The 20,745-nt window shown below is 48.3% G+C and overlaps 1 protein-coding gene across 19 annotated transcripts in view; it reads left to right on the top strand.

The window, feature by feature from the left end:
* Positions 1-20,745, top strand: part of map2 (microtubule-associated protein 2) — a 79,917-nt gene that overhangs the window by 42,658 nt on the left and 16,514 nt on the right. For 8 of the 19 annotated variants that reach the window (XM_031559699.2, XM_031559688.2, XM_031559729.2 and 5 more), the window contains 7 exons: positions 3,395-3,614; positions 10,564-10,668; positions 12,191-12,265; positions 13,882-14,097; positions 15,803-16,195; positions 17,386-20,196; positions 20,522-20,725. In XM_031559699.2, coding sequence (XP_031415559.1) covers positions 3,428-3,614; positions 10,564-10,668; positions 12,191-12,265; positions 13,882-14,097; positions 15,803-16,195; positions 17,386-20,196; positions 20,522-20,725 — 3,991 coding nt within the window. In that variant the 5' untranslated portion in view covers positions 3,395-3,427. The remainder of the gene's footprint in view (positions 1-3,394; positions 3,615-10,563; positions 10,669-12,190; positions 12,266-13,881; positions 14,098-15,802; positions 16,196-17,385; positions 20,197-20,521; positions 20,726-20,745) is intronic. The other 11 variants (XM_031559712.2, XM_031559788.2, XM_031559793.2 and 8 more) reach the window with 8 other exon arrangements.

The following is a 20,745-nucleotide window of genomic DNA, read 5'->3' as shown; positions in this document are numbered from 1 at the left end:
ATGTATAGTTTGGAGGTCATTATCTAAAAATAAATCGATTGGATTTCAAAATAAGAGTATACCGCGGTTGAAACGGTATAGCCAAATCTCTCCCGGTAGACACATTTCTACCGTTGCACGGTATATACCGTCATACCGCCCAGCCCTAGCTGGTAGTTTGTTCTCCTTTCTCCAGCTACCTCACTTCTGACAGGCTAGTCACATGCCCCACCCTCTTCAGGCCCCTGACATCGGTATTGATTTGCACTGCTGGTGTCTTATTTGATCTTTACCCATGATGCCTCAGTCAACCTGACGCCCAGCAGGGTGCATATTAGACTGCTGCAGCTTCAGAGGCTTATGCCAGATAGCAGAACAGAACAGAGCAGAACAGAACAGAACAGAACAGAACAGAGCAGAACAGAACAGTATAGAACAGCACAGAATGAGCACAGAGTGAGCTGGCCACAGCATACGTAAGATGCGGTTCCCTGTAGTAGTTGTTTCTTCACTGACTTTGTAACTTGGGTGCTTGAGTGCTGTTGTTAAACTGAGTCATGTTAAGCTGTCTTCTACCATAGTAAGCATTTGGGAGTTCATTGTGTGTGTGTGTGTGTGTGTGTGTGTGTGTGTGTGTGTGTGTGTGTGTGTCTGTGTGTGTGTGTGTGCGCTCCATGGAGCACCTTATGTAAAACCCTCTACTGTAGTCAGAGGTCAAATGGTCTTTCAGGTGAAGGACATGCTGAGCAGTAAAAGGCAGTCAGGCTCTGAAGCTTTTTTCTGGTTGCTTCAATTTCTCTCTCCCTCTCGTTCTCTCTCTCTCTCTCTCGTTCTCTCTCCCACCCTGCCTCTCCCTTTTTCTTCTCTGAAATTCGTCTCCGTATCTTCATTTCCAGACAATCCTCTATCCTGCTTTTAGTATAAATATCACAGTGCTTAATAAGCCTCTTTTATAACCATCCAAGCATACCTGCTGTGTGTCCGTATACTGTGCCGATCAGGAATGGGATGCTGTTAAATAGGACTGATCCGCCTTGCTTCAAAGACCTTGAAACACGTCAGAAGAAAATTGTTGTCTTGGCACATATGAAATGAACTCATCATCAAGGCCTCGTTTGCTTCGGTGTGTTGGCCTTAGAGTTGGGGGATTAATGCAGTCTGAGTCTTCACTACTGCCCTCCTGCTCCTGGTGCTGCCCCCCTGCTCCTGGTGCTGCCCCTCTGCTCCAACAAGGCCTCTGTAACATGGGGACTCAACAGTACCCAGAAACAAAAATGGTCTCCAGTACTCCAGATGTACAGGAAGATAAAACAGGCAGGAGACCACTTTTACTGTAATCAAAGCCATGAGCGGGGTAATTACTCTGAAAGCTTCGCATTTACATTTTAAATGACATGCCATGTTGAGTAAAGCGCTGAGTGAGTGCAAACGTTCATAGGTTCGCGCGTGTGTGTGTGTGAGTCTGTGTGTGTGTGTGTGTGTGTCTGTGTGTGTGTGTGTGTGTGTGTGTGTGTGTGTGGGAGGAAATGCTCAGGCAGAATTGACTTTGGGGGGTTTGGAAATGTCTCAGTGAAGTGGCACCGTCCTGATCAAAGACAAAATGTGAAGTAAAAGCACAGAGGAGCATTTCCATCTGCTGCAATAAGAAATGATTTGATCTCAGCTCACAGCGGCGTTTCTGCCGAGTGCACACACACTACCTCACCCTAGAGCCCTCAGAGGGAAAGAGAGAGGGGGAGAGAGAGAGGGAGAGAAAGAGGGAGAGAGAGAGAACTAGAGAGAGAGACAGAGAGAGAGAGGAGAGGGAAAGTAATTAAGATATTGCCAGTGTCTCTGGTGGCGGCCGTGGTCGTGGCATGAACACTGGGCTCCAGAGAGCCTGGGAGAGGCCACGCCAGCCTGCCAGCGCTCGGAGGAGTGACTGAGGACAAACACCACGAAGGCGATTAAGATTTATGAGCTTGCTTTTCTTTTCTGTTCTTTCCGCGCTCCTCATCTCATGCGTGCCAGCGCTCCAAAAGGCCATTCCATTAATGTGGCCACCCCTCCCTTCCTGTCTCCTCAACTCCCCTCTTCTCTTTCTCCCCCTCTCATTTTCTCTTCTCTCCTCTGCTGTCTCTTTCTCTCCTTGCCTCCAGTCTACTCCCCTGTCCTCTCTTCTCCTCTTCGCTCCTTTCTATCCTCCCCTTTCCTCTCCTCATCTCCTGTTCTCTTTTCTCTCCTACTCTCCTCTACTCCCCCATTCCTTCCGTCTCCTCCCTGTTGCTGATGAAAGGTGCTGCTGTCACTGGCAGTGAATATTTACTGCAGGTGATTAAGTTTGTCCCTCATGACTCTCCATCTCTCCATCAGCCTAAGAGTCCGTATGGAGGAGACAGGACCTCTCCACTACTGTTAGCTTAGCCTGAAAGAGTGGTTTCATGGGTGAGGGCAGAGTCAGAGTGCAACAGTCTTTCTTACACTGGGGTTGCTGATCTGGTGTGTAAGATACTACATCATGTAATGCCACTTTCAGTCAGTTTGCTATGATTAAAAACAGCATTTAATCAAAGCGTGTAATCAAAGTATAAATGTCAGCACTGACTGCAAGTCCGCCTGTTGCAAAATGGAGCCTTCATCACACTGTCCATGCCTCTATCACACTGTCCATGCCTCCATCACACTGTCCATGCCGCCATCACACTGTCCATGTCTCCATCACACTGTCCATGCCTCTGTGCCCTTAATGCTGGCGGCCCACGGGGGCTCAGAGTGTGCAGCATGGAGCTCAGCTCGCTGGCTCCTCACAAAGGGCAGATTAATAGGGAAGGATGCAGAGCCTGTGAGGCTGTTCGCCTCCTCACAAAGACAGACACCCTCGCTGCCCTCGATCTAGTTAACTTACTCTCTCTTTCTAACTCTCTCTCTTTCTCTCTCTCTCTCACTTAGTCACACACACACACACACACACACACACACACACACACACACACACACACACACACACACACACACACACCACACACACACATCCACACTGACCCACACAGAGGAGCTGACATGAAAGAGGTGTAAGTGCTTGCGGTGAATATAAATGATGAGCGCTGTCACCCTCTCTCAGTATCACCGCTCATGCCATTCGATTCCCTGTTCGTCCGCCACATCGTCTTCGGTGTCTGATCAAGCCACATCATCCGGCCCCATTAAGGCCCATCACACCTTTGAAGGCCTCTCACTCTGCCAGTGCCTGATTGCATTTGCCTCAATCTCATTTGCACATGTCTATAAGTTAACTGACCAGGACCTTTCTCTCTCTCTCTCTCTCTCTCTCTCCACCACTCTCTTTCTTTCTCACTCTCTCTCTTTCGTCCTTTCTTTCTCTGTATCTCTCTGTATCTCTCTGTATCTCTCTCTCTCTCTCTCTCTCTCTCTCCAGCAGTAAGGAGTGACCCCTTCCCCTCTGGACTCAATGGCAGACGGTCGGCAGCCCGATGACAGCACCCCGCAGTGGGCTCCCCCAGGGGCCCAGGGCCCCCCGGCCTCCGCCGCTCACGGAGAGAACGGCTTCTCCTCCTCCTACAGGGCGTGCCAGCCCGGCGGCCCCAAAGAGAACGGCTTCAATGGCGACCTGTCCTCTGGACACGCGGTGACAGCAGGTGAGCAAGCCTATTCTCTCAGGCTGGGGGTTTCAGCACCATACTGCAGTTCCTACGAGAACCAAAATGCTTCACAGTGACGCTTTTAAAAATAAATGTTTTTTATGTAGGTGTGTGGCATGACAATATCAGAAAAGAGGCAACAAATGTAAACATCCATGGTTGAGATGCAGGAGGTCCAGTTCCTGCAACACCATATGCTTTTCACTTTTTGACATTACAATCTAAATATGCGAAATGCAATGTGTAGATAATAATGGAAGCAATCTTTTATAGAGTGGCACATAAATAACCTGTTTTACTCATATGGTGTACCTGCAGTATAGTGCCTGCACTATGGTACGCTGTGCCAGCGGCTCAGGCTCATTTTCATTAAAGCAGGCCAGAGGTCAGCTCTGAATAATGCTGCTCTGACACTTTGACAGACTACAGGCAACTGCAGGCGGGTTCAGCAAAATCACATAAAAGCTCGACCGCATACCCTCGCTGTTTGCCTCTCCGTAATGAACCAATATGATGGATCATCAGCAGAAAACTTTCATGTCGCGGCATGGCAGCCAGTTTGTCTTAACGCGCTGCCATGCGCTTGTGAGTGGCTCCATTAGCCTAAAAATAAATGAGGGAGAAGCTGATTGTCCTCGTTTGCCCTGGGCGCACGTTGATTGTATCACATTAGATACAGTTATAGTTATAAACTTTGTGATTGGCCCTGTGTTACTTTTCTTCATCCTGGCAGTGAACAACAGAGTTGAAATAGCACTTCAGGTCATGTCATGGCCTAGAACAAGATGATATTGTTGGCTGGACTGGGATAGCTGGCTGATTCAGCCTTTGTGCTGCCATGGGATGGGACCCCCTTAGGAGAAGGAGGTGGTGGGTTTGTTTCATGTCAGCAGAAGTAGAGAGGTGAAGGCAAAAAGATTGCAGGGATGTTGAACAAAGGGCTCTGCGGGGGAAAAAAAAACCGAAAATTGTAGGGGAGACGGTGCCATGGCAACAGAGGACGAGAGGATGTAAGTGCTGCTCGTTGTCTGGCTCTTGGGGAGGTGGTGGGATCTGCACCCTTAATTGCCTCAGTGGTAATGATGGTGTATGAAGCAGCCCGGAGATGCACGCCCACACAGCAGGTGGCAAGCCTGAGCACACAGCACATATGCACACGCCTGCACACGCGTGTAAACACTCCACTTAACGTGCACTAAGTAAATGATTAGAAAAACATGCACACACACGATACATGATCCTGCCTTTGTGACATGACTGGAGATATAGACAGATGAAACAAATACACACACACACTCACACAAGCCCACACAAACACAAACAAACTCACCCACACACCAGTGCCTACTCAGGACTCAGGACTTTCTCACTCCCTCTCTCTCAGTTAAACCTTGTAATATGGTACAATATCCACTGCACTAATAACGTAAACCACAAAGGAGGAAAAAACCTAAACATCTTTGGCTAAAAGGAGTGTTTCACACACCAGCTCTAATGTCTTGCCCTCTCAGTCAAGTCTCCCTCTAGACCGTGACGGTTTTAATTACAAACCCCAGGAAAATCATACAGTTAACTTCATGGCTGAGCATAGATGTGGAGGAGCGTCTGGTTATAACCCCTCTCTGATTCAAATTGTTTTGTTGACCATTTTGTGGACCATCTACCTGGGGTAGTTGAGTGAATTCTTCCTTTCAGAATTATGCTCTGGAAGAGAGAACGGAGAGATCAGCAGGTCTTAACAAGAGGAGGGGTTGGGGGGGGGTCGTGGAGTCCTGTTAGGGGCTTTTCTTCATCTTCATCTCTTTCCTCCACCTCCTCTCTCCTCCCAGTCAGCTCCTGCAGAGATGTGAGGGTTCACCTGTGCCTCTGGAGCTGACTCAGTGTGTGATGGCTCAGTAACGAGGCAGGCAGAGCAGGGAGCCCATCCTGGTCAAAGCTATAATACAGCCACAAACCCCAGCGCCATAATCCCCTAGGGCCATCTATATTTTGGCAGGTGGAGCTATTGTAGGGGACTCAAGTCGGCGCAAACATCAGCAAGTCAGTCTGGACCATCAGAGTTTAATGATCTAATGTGAACAATGCAAGCTGAACAAAAAACTCCATCCATTTTCTGTTACTAGACTTCATATTTACATTACAAGTTTTTTCCTAGTCTAATGGGTATTTTGCTTTGCCATTTCAGGCCCGCTTTTGTTTTCCTTAGGAACTGCGGTATATTAAGGTCACTTGACTTCTAGCAATTTTCTGCCTTGTGCATTATTCAGCACAGCTATCCCTTGTCAGACACATAAATACTTCATAGAGCGCAGAACAGCCCATCCAGGCATAAAGAAAGGCAGCATGAGCTCATGGCAGTGAGTGATGTTCATAGAGCGCTCGGTGGCAGCCAATGCCTCTAATGTTGTTCTGTGGTGAGAAGTGTCGCTCGTTACCCCCGCTCCTCTCATTAATGTCGGCTCTGCCAGAGAAAAAAAAGAAGACAAATCTCAGCCTCACTCATAACACTATGAATAATTAATAAACGTGTGTGGTTTGAGGCCTCGCATCGCGTCTCAAGTTCTCAAGATGCCTCGAGACACTGGGAGCCGTGTTACAGTCGGGGTCTTTAAGATAAGCGCCACGCTTCTCTCAGAGGGGGGCAGAGGCAGATGGACCCATGACCTCGGAGTGGTAGAGGAAATCTCCCTGGCTTTTCTCAGTCTGTGAAGCTGTGATTTCCAAGGCCAGGACACCTGGCGGGGGGTGAGCGGGTTCGAGGTGGGGCACTGGCGGGGGTGAGCGGGTTCGAGGTGGGGCACTGGCGGGGGTGAGCGGGTTCGAGGTGGGGCACTCACCGTAGCTGCCAGCTTTACTCTCGGAGGCACTCCAGATGCCCGAGAGCCATTCAAGCAGGAAATTGGCTTCACTGACGTGGCTTTATATGAGGAGAAAGAGATAAGTGAAGGAGGGGAAATAAAAAGAGGGGGAAAAGAGTTGAGAAGAAGGGGAGAGAAGGGTGGAGGGGAGGGAGGGGAGGGAGGGGAGGGGGGGAGGACAGGCCTGGAGGGGCGTGGCAGGCTGCGATAGCTGCTCTGGAGAGATAGGGTGCTTGTGATGAATGCAGATTGACCTTGACTGGTGGACAGCCTGCGCCGGATTTGAAACGATCTTTGAATATTAAGGATTTTTTTTCCCCTTACAGCAATGCCACTTTATCCCCAGACTTTTTTTAGCTGTCGTCATTGTCTACCACTGGAACATGCGCACACACGCACACACACACGCACACACGCACACGCACACACATACACACACACACACACACACACACACACACACCAAAAACACACACACCTGTGATATATGCACATGGCTTTGCACTAAAAAAAGTAAAACCCAAACCTGGATTAGTGAGCTGCTAGTCAGACCAAGAGGAGTCTGTGACGCAAAAGAGGGAAAGCCAGCACACTTGAGTTACATGACTAATGCCCTATAGCTCTATATACTGTAGCTGGGTATAGCTTGTTGTTGCTCTTGTAGCTGTAAAACATTGTCAGCCTCCATCACAAAGACTCTGAGCAGTGCATCTAGAGCATGCTGGGACCAGATTTAAATGGAGGTGGCGTGTTGCTGTGGCAACAGCTCGGCACTTCATGGCAGAGGAGTTTTGGCGCAGGGCTCCTGCCGAACAGCTCCCCTCTTCATAGCAACCTGCTCCCCCCCTTACAGACACACCCCCCACCCCCCCACCCCTGTGGTACACAGTTGCCTCCGGCAGACAGACACAACCCTGGGCAGAGCAGAAAGGCACTTGTTTTCCTCCGCCGGCACCTTTGTGCCCCGAGATATTTCAGCGCTGTCATGTCAGTCTGCTGAGACACGCCTCACAGGGTAGCTGGCTCACCACTCGCATGCGTCTCAGCATTCCTATCGCCCTGGTGGAGGGACTGATGAGGTAAGATGCATGCTTCGCAGGGACAAAGCCTGTTGACTCAGTACGACCACCATGTATTCGTTAGGTGATGTTGGAGGTTATCTTCATCATCTGTCATCATCATCATCATCATCATCATCATCTGTGTCTTTTATGTTATAAGGGGATGACATTGTCTAAGCACAGTTACAGACAGGGTAAATGCAACTGCTACTATGACGTATCATAATTTACGGCCGACTGAATGAGCTAATTTAGCCTATTTGCTGCAACAGTTTGAAAACGTTAGTATTGTGTGGTGTAGCAAGTCTCTCGGTGTGTGTTTGTATGGATACATCTGTATGTATACATGTGAGAGAGACAACTTTCCCAGAAGTTTGTGGTTAAGTGACTTTGTAAGTTTGTGACGTGTGTGTGTGTGTGTGTGTGTGTGTGTGTGCGCGCGAGGGACAGAGCGAGTGAAAGAGGGCATGCTGATGTTTTGAGGACGTGAGTAGCTTGCCTTTCCAAGTGGGGGCTGCTTCTTTGCATTCGAGGCACGGCTCATCCAGGGCAGCCGGAAGGGGGGCGGGGGGGGGGCTCAGCGGCGGGGCGACACTTTGTCCTGTCCACTAGAGAGACAAAAGACATTGACAAACAGTTTGGCCCTTTCAGGCATGGCCCTCGAACAGAATGATATAATGGAGTTGTCGGAAGAAGTTGAACGGAGACACGTATACGCTGCCAAGAGGACAAAGAGGACAAGCCTTGAGACTTGCTCTGCTAGCGAGGCTTTTGTAGCTGCCTACTTTATCTTCTTATCTACTGAAAAAATATTAAATGAAAAGTGGGAACGTAGATGTTGCGGAGTGAATTGTTTTTCCCTGTACATTCCATACCCTCCATGTTGAGAGCCCACTCACAGCTGTGTTCAGACTCTCTTTGTAAGCGCACCAGAGCTAAGGCTCTCTGAATAGCCTGGGAGAGGGCTGGGGGAATCAATATATAATCTGACAGTGGAATGGATGGCTATAATTTTGGGGGTACCTTAAACCTGGAACACCTTAGACCCTCACAGTATGGGAAGTGCTTTGAGTTATAATGTGTGCATTTCTGGTGGCGTGAGCGATGACTGTGAGGTGGGGAAGTGTGCAGTGAGTTGGACACGGCGGGAGACTGCAGGGACCCTCCGCTCCATCTGGAGGATGAGGTCAGGGAGGGTTAGTGTGATTTGAGGTGTGAGTGTTCCAGCAGAATGCCCCTTTCTTCCTGTGTGTGTGTGTGTGTGTGTGTGTGTGTGTGTGGGTGTGTGTGTGTGTGTGTGTGTGTGTGTGTGTGTGTGGGTGTGGGTGTGGGGGGGTGTGTGTGTGTGTGTGAGTGTCTGTGTGCGTGCGTGCGCGTGTCATGCATGCATGTGCATGTGCAAATGTGTGTGGGTGTACGCCAAGTGGGTGGAAGCTGCTGTGCCCGAGAGAGCCTGACAGCACAATAACAAGAGAGCCACATGACTAATCCTTCCCAAACGACGGGCACGCACTCCAGTGAGTGGGAGGAAACTGCTGTACCACTCCAGCCATTACGGCTCTATCTCTGTGAGCCACTGGCACAGGTGCGACACAAACACGTTTCTGTGGCCTCACAGCCTCCCTTCCTTATCCAGGCATGATGTCCACTCTCACTAAGTGGCTGCCTGGATGTTACATCACATGAACTGAAGACATCTGATCAGAATAAAACCCTTGTGACCTTCACCTTAGTTGGCGTAGCGACACTAAGTTTAGAAGTGCAACAGGGATTTTGAGGGCTGCAGAGAACTGATTGCTACTTAATGTCTGATTAACTTGAAAACACTGGTACATGAGATGTTTCAAGGTTAACCGCCTCCTCCTTAATGTGGCAAGGGCAAAGGAGATGGTCGGAGAACCAGGACTAAGCCGAACGCCATTTCCATCCTAGGAGGAAGAGGTGGAGGTGCTGCAGGGCTACAGATACCTGGGTGTTCACCTTGAAAACAGACTGGACTGAAAATGTAACACTCATGCTTGTCTTCAGGAAGGGACAGAACAGACTCAACTTCTGCGTGCGTGCAGCAATATGTTGCACATCTTCTACCAGTCTATTGTTACCAGTGTGATTTTTCTCTGCAGCCATCTGTTGGGCAGCAGCATCAGAGCCAGAGACTCTAAGAAACTGAACAAAGTGATAAAGAAGGCTGGCTCTGTGCTGGAGAACGCTATGGAGCCCCTAGAGTTGGTTGCTGAGAGAAGGATGCTGTACAAACGGCTCAACATAATGGACAACACTTCACATCCCCTGCATGAGTGTTTATAGTTGCAGGCTCCTTCAACTCTGTGGTGATAAGGACCACTAGAGGAAGTCATTCCTGCCCCCCACAAGAGCTGTATATAATGACTCCCCTCTGTGCCAGGATGGCAATGCAAAGTGCACATTCTACATTTAATTTGCACAGTTAGGAGTTATACCTCAAATTCGAATCTTGTGTCTATTTTCTCCATCTAGTAGTATAGTAGTTTGTATATGTATGTATATATATATTATACATAAATGTATATAGTATATACATGTGAGGTTTTATAGTTTCAGAATTTAGCTATAAGGCTTATGTCATTCTCCAAAGCCATGTCTAAAAACTCCAGTTGACAATGAGGTGTAATTGCACCCTAAGACCCACTCTGAGTAATAGCGCTTATTTTTATACTTAACAAGGAAGGTTCAGAGGTGAGCCATAATTAACTGAAGTGGTATTGGTCTCCCTAGTATTTAAGCTGTCACCTCATAAGATGTTATTCCCATGGTGACTACTGTTAGAAATAGGTTTTTTGTTTTAATATCGATTTTACATTACAGTGAAACTATTTAAAACATATAGAATTGATATACTGCTAGAATAAGTGTATTGTGAGTAAATTCATCTTTAAATCAGAGTTTTTTTGAAGCTCTAAAGGAGTGTTCATGTGTGTGTGTGTGTGTGTGTGTGTGTGTGTGTGTGTGTGTGTGTGTGTGTGTGTGTGTGTGTGTGTGTGTAAACAGAACAAGTGTCGGCACGGATTGTGCAGGAGGTGACAGCTGAAGCAGTGGCAGTGCTGAAGGGTGAGCAGGAGCTCCATCCAGGTACCGCCGTCAGGATTCCGTCAGGTAGGGCCACAGAACTGCACCCTGGGATACGATAGACCTCCTGTCTCTGCGTAAAGGCCTTTTAGCTGTGCTGGCAAATTTGCCTTGGTTTATTGGCCTTGGTTTATTATCTGTTGACCTTTATTGTGAATTTAACAATAATCCTACTGTCTGAAACATTGACTGTGCTCGACATATAGCGCAAGATGTGTGAAGCACTGATAGACATCAGCATTACATCTCCTGAAGACTTAGTGTGTTTGTCATCTCGTGTGTGTGAGGTGTGAATGTGGTTGTCTTCCCCAATCATGATCTGTTGCGTGCATCTGGACGTTCTACTGCCTGAGCTTCACTGGTTCTTAAACATTGAGCCTGGCCATAATAAACAGCACGAAACAATCTGCAACTGGCTAATTTCCTTTCCAAAACGTGACATGCAACATTGCGTGTCCTGCTAGTGTGATGGAGGCGATGTGCAGCAGATGCATCACTAGAGTGACTGGGCTCTTTCCCTCCTCCCTGCCCCTCTGCGCTAACACCACTAACGGCGCTAACGCCGCTAGCCGCCCCAGAGGACTCTGTTCTCATTGAGCTGAGCCGTGGAGGGGAGCTCAAGGGTCCGTTCCCTCAGCCTCCCGCCAGATCCGCTCTGACAGCTGTCTGCTCCCTGCACCGCTCTCCACTCTCCGTACGGAGCCAGCCCCCCCCCCTCATGTGCTGCTGACACCGTCTGCATTACTTTGCTCCCAGTTAGCTATCTTTCCCTTTGGTCAGCCATTTGGTTGTGTGTGTGCTTGAGTGTGTGTGTGTGCTTGAGTGTGTGTGTGTGCTTGAGTGTGTGTGTGTGCTTGAGTGTGTGTGTGTGCTTAAGTGTGTGTGCGCGTGTGTGTGTATGTGTGTGTGTGTGTTCCTAGATTGTGGCTGCATGCCACCGTGCCATGTTGTTTAAGCTTCAGCTAAAATTATGAGTTCCAACTTATTTTCTCTTCTCGACTTCCCACATTGCCCGCTTTTATGTGCTTGTGAGAGCGGTTGCTTAGAGGTTATGTCTCTGCGTCATGCTTTTGAAAGGGCTTCCATTTCAAGCGTAAGCACAGTAAACATGTTTATATACAACGAACATTCGATGAATGCCAACTATCAGAAAACCCCTCAATTTATAATATGGAGATAGGGGTTTATTGTTGAGTTAAATGACACATAACTGGGTTTTTAGCTGAAATGTAACACAGAATTCCCCCCTGTTGTTAATTGACTCAGCAAAAGAAAGAGGAGAACTCACTTTTTCTGTGCTCATCCTCTTGATGTTCAGCGGTACTGTCAGAGCCGCTCAAAGGATTAGAATGAGCAAAGCCTTCACCAGCAGAATCATGGCTCACGGCTCCCGTCTCGCTCTGCTTTGAGCTCGGCGCACGACAGTGAAGAGCCAACCCCCTTCCTTAACCCCGACTTACCCCACCCTGTTGATCTGAAGCTGCTGTTTTGTAACTTTCCTCCAACACTCCCTTCTTTTTTTTTCCCTGCTCCTCTTCTCTGCATGAAGTTGAAGACTCTGCCAACCTCCCTCCCTCCCCCCCACCTTCGCCCGCCGCGGAGCACTTTGGACCCCTGGAGCAAGGTAGGGCCTCTGGTCACCGTACAGGGGAGACAAAGATGGGGGGGGGGGAGCTTGTGAGAGTGAAAATCACTCGGTGTGTGAGTGTGTTACTGTACAAAATGGTGCCCCGTGCAAGGTTGTGTGTTATTTGTCCTTGAGAGGTGGCCTCAAAGTGTGCTTAGGTCCTGCAGTCCTGACATCTTCTGCTCTCCCTCTGAAAGAAAGGCCCTGCCCCATTGTCCATCAGCTCAGTGGAGAGATAGGCGCTTTGGGTCACTTTAGGCTGTACCAGAGACCAGAGAAGAGAGACGTGCTCTGAAGAATCTACTCCTTTTCTTTTCTTTCGTTTACATTCTGAGATGTGACCTCCTCCTTCTCGCTATCTTCCTCCACCAAGTACAAGACATGGTCTCATCCTCATCTTTTGAGTATTCAAGGTTACTCCCCACCAAACCCTGCATAAAGCCCACAAAGCAAGACCATACCCTTAACCCAATCAAACTCAAACCCTGACCAAACCAAAGACTTACAGTATGATTGCTGGACATGGTTTATTTATGCATGAGATCTTAACACCCTCTCCTCATGTACTGCTCCAAACACCTGCCCATTTGAGACTGGGCTCTTACTAGTGTGTGTGTGTCTCCTTGGAACAGTAACACAAAGACAGTGGTTGAGATGAGCAGGTGCTTGGAATACCCATTCATGTTCCTTCTCATACCCTCTTTTTTTCTTTTCCAAAGCCCTGAATAGCCTGTTGACTGCCCTTGGACTCTTTTTGGTTCTCCTCTCCTGTGTTCTCTTGTCTTAAGTTATGCATGTTCTGTGGTGGTAGCTGTTTATGTTTTTCTTGTTGTGGGCCTGTGCTTGTGTCTTTTTTTGTTTGTTTGTTTGTTTGTTTGTTTGTTTATCTTTTATTTTGACTTTTTTTGGCCTGTGTCTGTCTTCAGTCTTTTGCAGACTGTTTGACCCCCCAGAAACGTCTCGTGGGAGGGCAAGCCATGCTTTGATTGCAGCTCAGCAATAGGGTAGTAATCTACACACTTAGTATTTTGAAGAATAGATAATGCCAAAAAAGAATGAAATATATGTAAAACAAACAATATCTCGACAAGGTTCACAATCTAGTCTGGATTCGATATGACATAAGCCTGGAGAAAAACAAATCTAGCATCCAGAGTTATTCACTGTTCCACTTCATGCATTGCCATAAAGCACATAGAATTTGAGAGGCACACACATACAGTCCACAGTCATTAATATGTGCCCATGCAGTTTCATTTCAGTCTTCACAGTTCCATAGAGACTTAACGGCACTGAGCATGGTCCTTCGCCATCCCCTGTAGCACTTTTGTGTTTCTGGTCCCTGTCTCGTGTGTCTTTGTGTCGTTTTCTCTCAAACTCTGTCCCTTCCTCTGTCTTTCCCCGTACCTCTTTTATGATCCCTCCTTAAATTTCCTCCTTATTCCTCTGCCTATGAACATCTCCCAAACCCCCCCCCCCCCCAACACACACACACACACACTATCCCTTTCTTCTACTTCCTTTCTCCCTTTTCTTTTCCCTCTCACTGTAGCTGTCCTTCCTCCTCCGTGTCCAGATTTCCTTGCAGTTCTTTTCCTTGTGTCTGTTTGTAGATGTAGGGGATGAGGAGGAGGCTGGGCCTCTCCGACGCTTCCAAAATTCTCGCGAGAGGTGCAAGTTCCTCGCCCCCTCCATCTCTGTGTCTGTGCCCGAGGATGACCCCTACCACTCCGACGAGGAGTACTATGAGCACCCTCTGTTCAGCCCTGAGTGGACGCGGTCTGGCTCTCGCCCCTCAGGGCAGGCCGCCGCATTTAGACAGATCGAAGGTGAACCGCGCATGGTTCCTCTCCGCCATTCTTACCTTCTTTTATTTGTCCTCTTCACTCCTCCTCTCCTCACCCCAGACCCCCCCCCCCACCCCTCCTCACCCTTTCTCTTTGGGCTTTCTCCTTTCTTTTTTCCCCCTCACCATCTTGGTCCTTGGCCCCGTGTCTGTTGCGTTCTGTGACGTTCCGAATCAGTGATGTCTGCGTTTTTGTTGTTTGTTTTATTCTCCTCTTCCTTTTTTGTTTTAATTGAAGCCGTTTGGTCACCAGTAAATCATTTCTGAATCTCAAATATCTGTCAAATATCAGACAAGCATTTAGTTAATGACTGGGTCTGTGATTCTGATTATGGTCTCAATATGGTCTCCAAAAGCCAACAAAATGATATACACGTGGCCAAATGTCTTCCAGCATCAGCAGTGAGGTTTTGCATGCTCATTGTGTGCCCACCTCCCCCGCTAGTCGTGCCCTTTCCATCCATGTCTGTTGGTCCGTCTATCTGTCAGTCAGTCCCTCATTTCAGTGAAGGATCCACCCATGTCCATTGAGCCCCTCCCCCTGTGGCCCACCTGCTGATGTACACATGCTGTAGATCACAGGACAACTTTCAGCTCTCTCATCCATGGCATACATACACTCACACACACACACACACACACACACACTCACACACTCACACACACACTACACTTAACTCCCATATACACTTGCTGACTGCAACTGATGCAGCAACTTCCCTGTTGAGAGCCCCATTCGAACATTCTTTTTGTCAGCTGCACTTTATTTTCTCAGTGACTCAGAGGCAGAACCTGTGTGTCACTGCGCCCCCCATCCCCTTTGTCTTGATGACGCCCGCTGTGCCACCCCGCTGGGAGCTGACCCGGGCGCACGCGTTTCTGCAACACTCAGCCCCCTACTCATCCGTCACAGAGAGCGCACTGCCCTAGAGTGGCGGCGTTTCCCCTCCTAAGATGAATCTCCGGGTTTGCTCCTTGCCGCCTAGCTGGCGGCTCAGGCGCTAATGCGTCCCGCCCAGCGGTGGTGTTCTGCTACTGGATCAAACATCATCAAACGTCAGACTCAGGGATGTCACATGGCTTTGCTTATTAGCACTTTTAGTGGTGTGCAGTCACACACAGCCACACGCAATCCTAATGGTCATTAGAGTATAAGGCTCTTGCAGTGAATGGAAGATCGCCAATTTAGATACAGCTGACCAGGATGACTTGCTGTAGAAGAGATTCTTGGCCCCTTCCCAAGTCTAAATATGACAGCGTTTATGACCTGGAATGTTTCTTGTGCGGACTAAGTCCCCAGGTTGCCGAAGGTTTTTTTTTAGCTAGAGACAAGCTTTTATTTAGAAATTCGTAGAAATAGCTGTAAGGTGCTGTGTGTGTCCCTGTACACGACAAAAAGTAAACACAAGAGAGGTAAGGAAAAAAGCCATATCAGCGGAGCCAATTAACGTATGTCATTGACCTCTCACTGCATGATTAACTGTCTTCCACATATTTGAACAGCCACTGGGTCTGAGGTAAACCTCATTCAGACATTTAGTTTTCTGATAGTGTTCTGCATTTGTAAAGATTTCTTTTATAGGCATTCACGTCAACAGAGCTGAAAGTGTTCCTACTATTCCTATCCATGTAGCCCAAGTCTGTGTTGTCTGTAGTCGTGATGTTTCCCCTTTCCCCCCCTCTTTAAGAAGAAGAGACCGTAGAGGCTCTTACTACCGAGGAGGAGGAGGAGGAGGAGGAGGAGTTGGAGTTGGAGTTGGAGGAGGAGGAGGATGAGGAGGAGGATACTGCAGAAGCAGCAGCAACAGCAGCAGCTTTTGAGGAGCCAGAGGAGCAGTGGAGTGGGGATGAGCCTGAGAAGGGGCTCCAAGCCGAGCTCCTAGAGCAGGCCGAGGTCATAAGCCAACCCAAGGCTGAGCCCGAGGTCATAAGCCAACCCAAGGCTGAGCCCGAGGTCATAAGCCAACCCAAGGCTGAGCCCTGCCTGCAGGCCATGGCTGAGGTGGAGGCAGTTAGTGCTGCCACGGAGGAGTCAAATGGGAGGAGCAGTGAGGCAGGGTGGGAGGAGAGGCCAGAGGAAGGTGTGTCATCCCTGCTATTAGTCTGCATGTTTTCTCCCTGTCTGACCCCAGATCAGCAGTTTAGCTGTAACGTAAGTGAATGTGGAGGAATGCTGCAAAAGTTGCAAATGCTGCAAAGATTGCAAAAACAAGTCTATGCTGAAGCTGCAAGGCAACACAGGCTTGCTGGTGATTCGCTTCTTCTATGGCAAGAGCTTTTCTTGGGTTTTTTCCATGCTCTCTTTCCTTTGCTCTTCTTTTTTCATCCTCTGTTCCTAATCACTGTTTCTGACGCAGCTGTCAAGTCTGCTGGTAATGCCGCCGCCGAGCCTTAGTGTTCTTTCTCTATCTCTGTTGATGCTTCTCCTGCCAGGCTGACCTCCCTCATTAGTTGTTGTATCCCATTGCTGTGTGTCATTTTGCCAGCTACATTGCCACTGTGGTTGACAGAGCATGTGTGTCGTTTTAATGTACACGAGTCAGAGATACCTCTCTGCTCTGTTCCTGTGTTATGTTTTGTCAAGGGATCACCATATTATTTATTTTTCCTTTTATTTTTCACTCCTGTTGTCATTTATTTTTAATTTTTAATCCTGTAACAGTATTTTCCATGTTCTTGACACTCATATTAATGTTAACCGAGATACAGTTTAGATGAATATGATTAGATAAATAGCATTGCTATGTAACCTGTAGCCTGTGTAACATCCGTTCCACATACATCAATCAATAAATATTTTGATATTTTGTATCCCTGTAATACCACACACCTTCTTCACCCTAGCAACAAGAGAAAAACTCTGCATACTGTAATTAGCTATTAGCTCTTACTTATTGCTGACTTCACATATTGTAACAATAGGCCCTTTGGTCTGTTGGAGGTCACTCAGTATAAAAATCCCATTCTACCTCTGATAGATGAGTTCCATATCAAGATCACTGTCTCGGCATCTCCATCCATCGGATCTCATTCATCCAACATTGTGGCTCTGCATGTTGGGTCCAGTCACAGCCATGACATTGTCCCATTCGTCTCTCAGTGGGTATGTCCTTTTTCAGCTCATCCGCAATGTTATACATTTCGCTGAGAGACTGGCTTTGCATTTGACAGACGGCTTTGCCTGTCTGTTAGCTTGTTGGCCTGGCAGACAAAACCAAAGCTAGCAAACTGAGTGTTACGCAAACACAGACTGCTTCAGATTTACTTTCAGCCTTGAAGATGGATGCAGATAGACCTGGCCATGAGAGGACCGCTCCCGCCGGCGTGGACTTCACCGAACTCGAGAGACAGCTGGAGAATGTTCAAGCAGTTCCTTCAAATGGCCAGAGCCAGGCAAAAGAACAACCAAAAGTCTCCACCCAATTATCTGACAGTCTGTCTGAACAGAAGAGTGTGACCAAACAGCTGTCAGCCGAAGTGTCTGAACCAGCCTCTTTGAAGTCCTCTGCAGTGACACATGAAGAGAAAACAGAGGGTGAGGAGTCCTGGGCCTTTGGGGCGAAGCACACAGTCAGTGTCCAATCTTCAGAGATATCTTTAAAAAAGACTCCCGAAGTAAAGGGAAAGGAGGAAAAGCCAGGGGACCATGTGAAAGACAAGTCTGGCATGTCCGCATACTTTGAAACCACAACCTTGAAGGAGGATGAGGCCCGAGTGCCAGGAGAAGGCTACTATGAGCTGAGCACCGCAGCGGATGAGAAGGAGGGCCTGGCAGCTCCATCAACCCCTGAGATCAGCTACTCAAATCTTGCGCAGAACAAATCAGTAGAAGAGAGCAAAAAGAGTACCCCTGAGGAGCAAGCAACTCTTCCAGCCATCGATAGAAGGGATGATTGCCGCCTGTCACCTGGAAAGTTGGCGTTGGACCAAAGAAGCTACTCTCTTAACATCCCCATTGGAGGAATGGACCAAGGACGTCCCAGAAACTTCTCACCATTAGCTACAGATATATTATCATTCACGAGTGGAAGTCTAGATGAATCAGCTGATTACCTTCCTGTCACATCCCCATCTGCGGAGAAGCTCCCTCCTTTCCCCCCTCTTGGCTTGGAAACTTCGGCCTCTGCCATTGCACCATCCTCACCCCCCCTGGGTACCGTCTCTAGTGCGAAGACAAGCCCTCGGGCAGAATCCCCAGAGTCGCCCTTTCCTACTAAGTACCAGTACAAAAATGGCACAGTTATGGCTCCTGACCTTCCAGAAATGCTGGACCTGGCAGGCACCCGGTCAAGGCTGACGTCTGAGAACAATGACTCCGAGATGATGAGGAGGAAGTCAGTCCCTGCAGATGTGTCAGCTCATGTAAGTGAGTCCTTAGCCCACTTGGTTCTGGGTGACCAAGGTCAGAAGGCAGCAAGAAGTGAAAGTCAATTAGAGGAGCTTGGATACTGTGTCTTCAGTGAATACTCTGGGCCTATGCCGTCCCCAGCTGATGTACACAGCCCTATGGACTCACCCCCTCAGATTTTCACCACGATGCCATCTGAAGAGAAGGATGTAGGGCCAGTTGTCATTTCTGTAGAGGGTACACCAGACAAAAAGGATGGGACACCTGACTCCGCTATCCCTTCCAAAGATAAAGATGTCAAAATGGACAAAACAGTTGTCTCAGCTGAAAAAGACAGCTCAGATACCAAGGACAGTAAAGGGAAAGAAGATGATACCAAGACTGCTGAGGTTGAAGGCCAGGCTGTTCCTAAACCAGTTGAATCTTTTGTGACACCAATGGTAATGGTTACCCTTGAAGAGACAGAGCCTGACAAAGATGCTGAGGGGAATATTTCAGCAGAGGAGTATGCCGCAATAGCTGGCTATGAAAGACAGATTCGCAAACTGGAAATGGAGGTCAGACCACTGAGCGTTGAAGAGGAGCGTGAACTGCAGGAATTGAGGGAGAAGGTGAAAAACAAACCAGACCTGGTGCACCAGGAAGCTTATGAGGAAGTCGATGCAGAGGATGTGTACCAGCTGACTGGAGTTGCAAAAGACAGAATTACTAGACCCATTAGGCCATCCCCTGCGTCGTCTGTTGAGAGCGCCACTGAAGAGGAGAAGGTGAGTGCTGAACCAGAGAGGCCTAAGCAGCATGAAGGTGCTGAAGCCCCAGTGGCAGAGGTCATGAGGGCATCTACACCAGAGCCGGTAGAGAAGGTGACAAAAGAGGAAAAAACATCTGGCCCAGAACCAAAGCAGGATGTTCCAGAACCCACTGACATGACAGTCGCTGAGGTCAAAGCTCAACCTGTTGTTACAGCATCTGCAGAATCTGCTCAGGATTCAACTACCATGCCAGCACTGCCACAGAAAGGGGAGGATAAGGTGGAGATGGGAGAGGAGATTGAACTGGCAGAAGAGCCAAAGGAAGTCACGCAGGAGGTTAAACCAGAAGTGCCTGCAGAAAAGACAGCTCCAGAGCTCCCTGGAAAAGTTGAGAAAGGTAAAGACCAAGAGGTGGAAGATAAAGATGCACTAGAAAGGGCTGGAAAGGTTGAGAAAGGTAAAGACCAAGAGGAGGAAGATAAAGATGCACTAGAAAGGGCTGGAAAGGTTGAGAAAGGTAAAGACCAAGAGGAGGAAGATGAAGATTCACTAGAAGGGGCTGGAGCACTGGCAGAAAAAACAGTGGAACCTCGAGCTGCCATTGAGTCTGTGGTGACTGTAGAGGATGATTTCATCACGGTGGTCCAGACCATTGACGAAGGCGAGTCGCCTGTGCACAGTGTGCGCTTCTCAGCTCCTCCACAGGAAGTAGAGCCTCAGACGCCACAGACGCTGCAGGAGGCTGAAGAGGAGGAAGAGGAGGAGGAAGAGTCAGTGGAGATGGCACAGGAAGTTGAGATGGAGGCTCCCAGTCTGGAGGGAGTACCAGATGTTCCAGAGGCAGCAGAGACCCCTGTACTTCCCCTGAAAGAGCCAGAGGTGGTGACAGAGTCTGAGGCTCCAACCGAGAGCTATGATGACTACAAAGATGAGACAACCATTGATGACTCCATCTTAGACAGCTCCTGGGTGGACACCCTAGGTGAGATTTTCATGTACCTGTTATCCACTTTGAAACTGTTAGAGGGCAATAGTCATGTTGGTTATGTCTAATTCAGCTAAAGTAGGCTTTACCTACAGCATACATTTAAAAACTGAATGATAATATAAAAATATTACGATAAATATACGATTTGCATGAATCAATCACGTAAGGGCATCATGTAATGGAGTCCTAAACAAACTATTTTATATACGATTTATAGTTTTCATTTTCTATAGTCAATATTGTTATCAATATTATTTGTCAGGACTTTACAGGTGACAAACAGTATTCCATACACTGTAGCTGTTCTTTTCCCACTCAGCAGATGACGACAAAAGCATGGCCACTGAGAAAATTGAACCTCCTCCTAAAATGCGAAGCCCGGTGAAGAAACCAGCGGTGGAGAAGACGGTTAAGCAGAAGCCCAAGGGGGTTCGGGTAAAGGGGCGCGTTTCCACTCCGGAACGCAAACCTGTGCGCAAAGAACCGCTCCCCATCCCCAAGGAAGACGCCAGGAAGAAAAAAGGTTTTTTGCCACACACATGG

This window comes from Clupea harengus, chromosome 2, assembly GCF_900700415.2.
Source record: "Clupea harengus chromosome 2, Ch_v2.0.2, whole genome shotgun sequence".
Taxonomy (NCBI): Eukaryota; Metazoa; Chordata; class Actinopteri; order Clupeiformes; family Clupeidae; genus Clupea; species Clupea harengus.
Note: the sequence above shows the minus strand (reverse complement) of the source record. Positions and strands in the feature narration are given on the sequence as shown.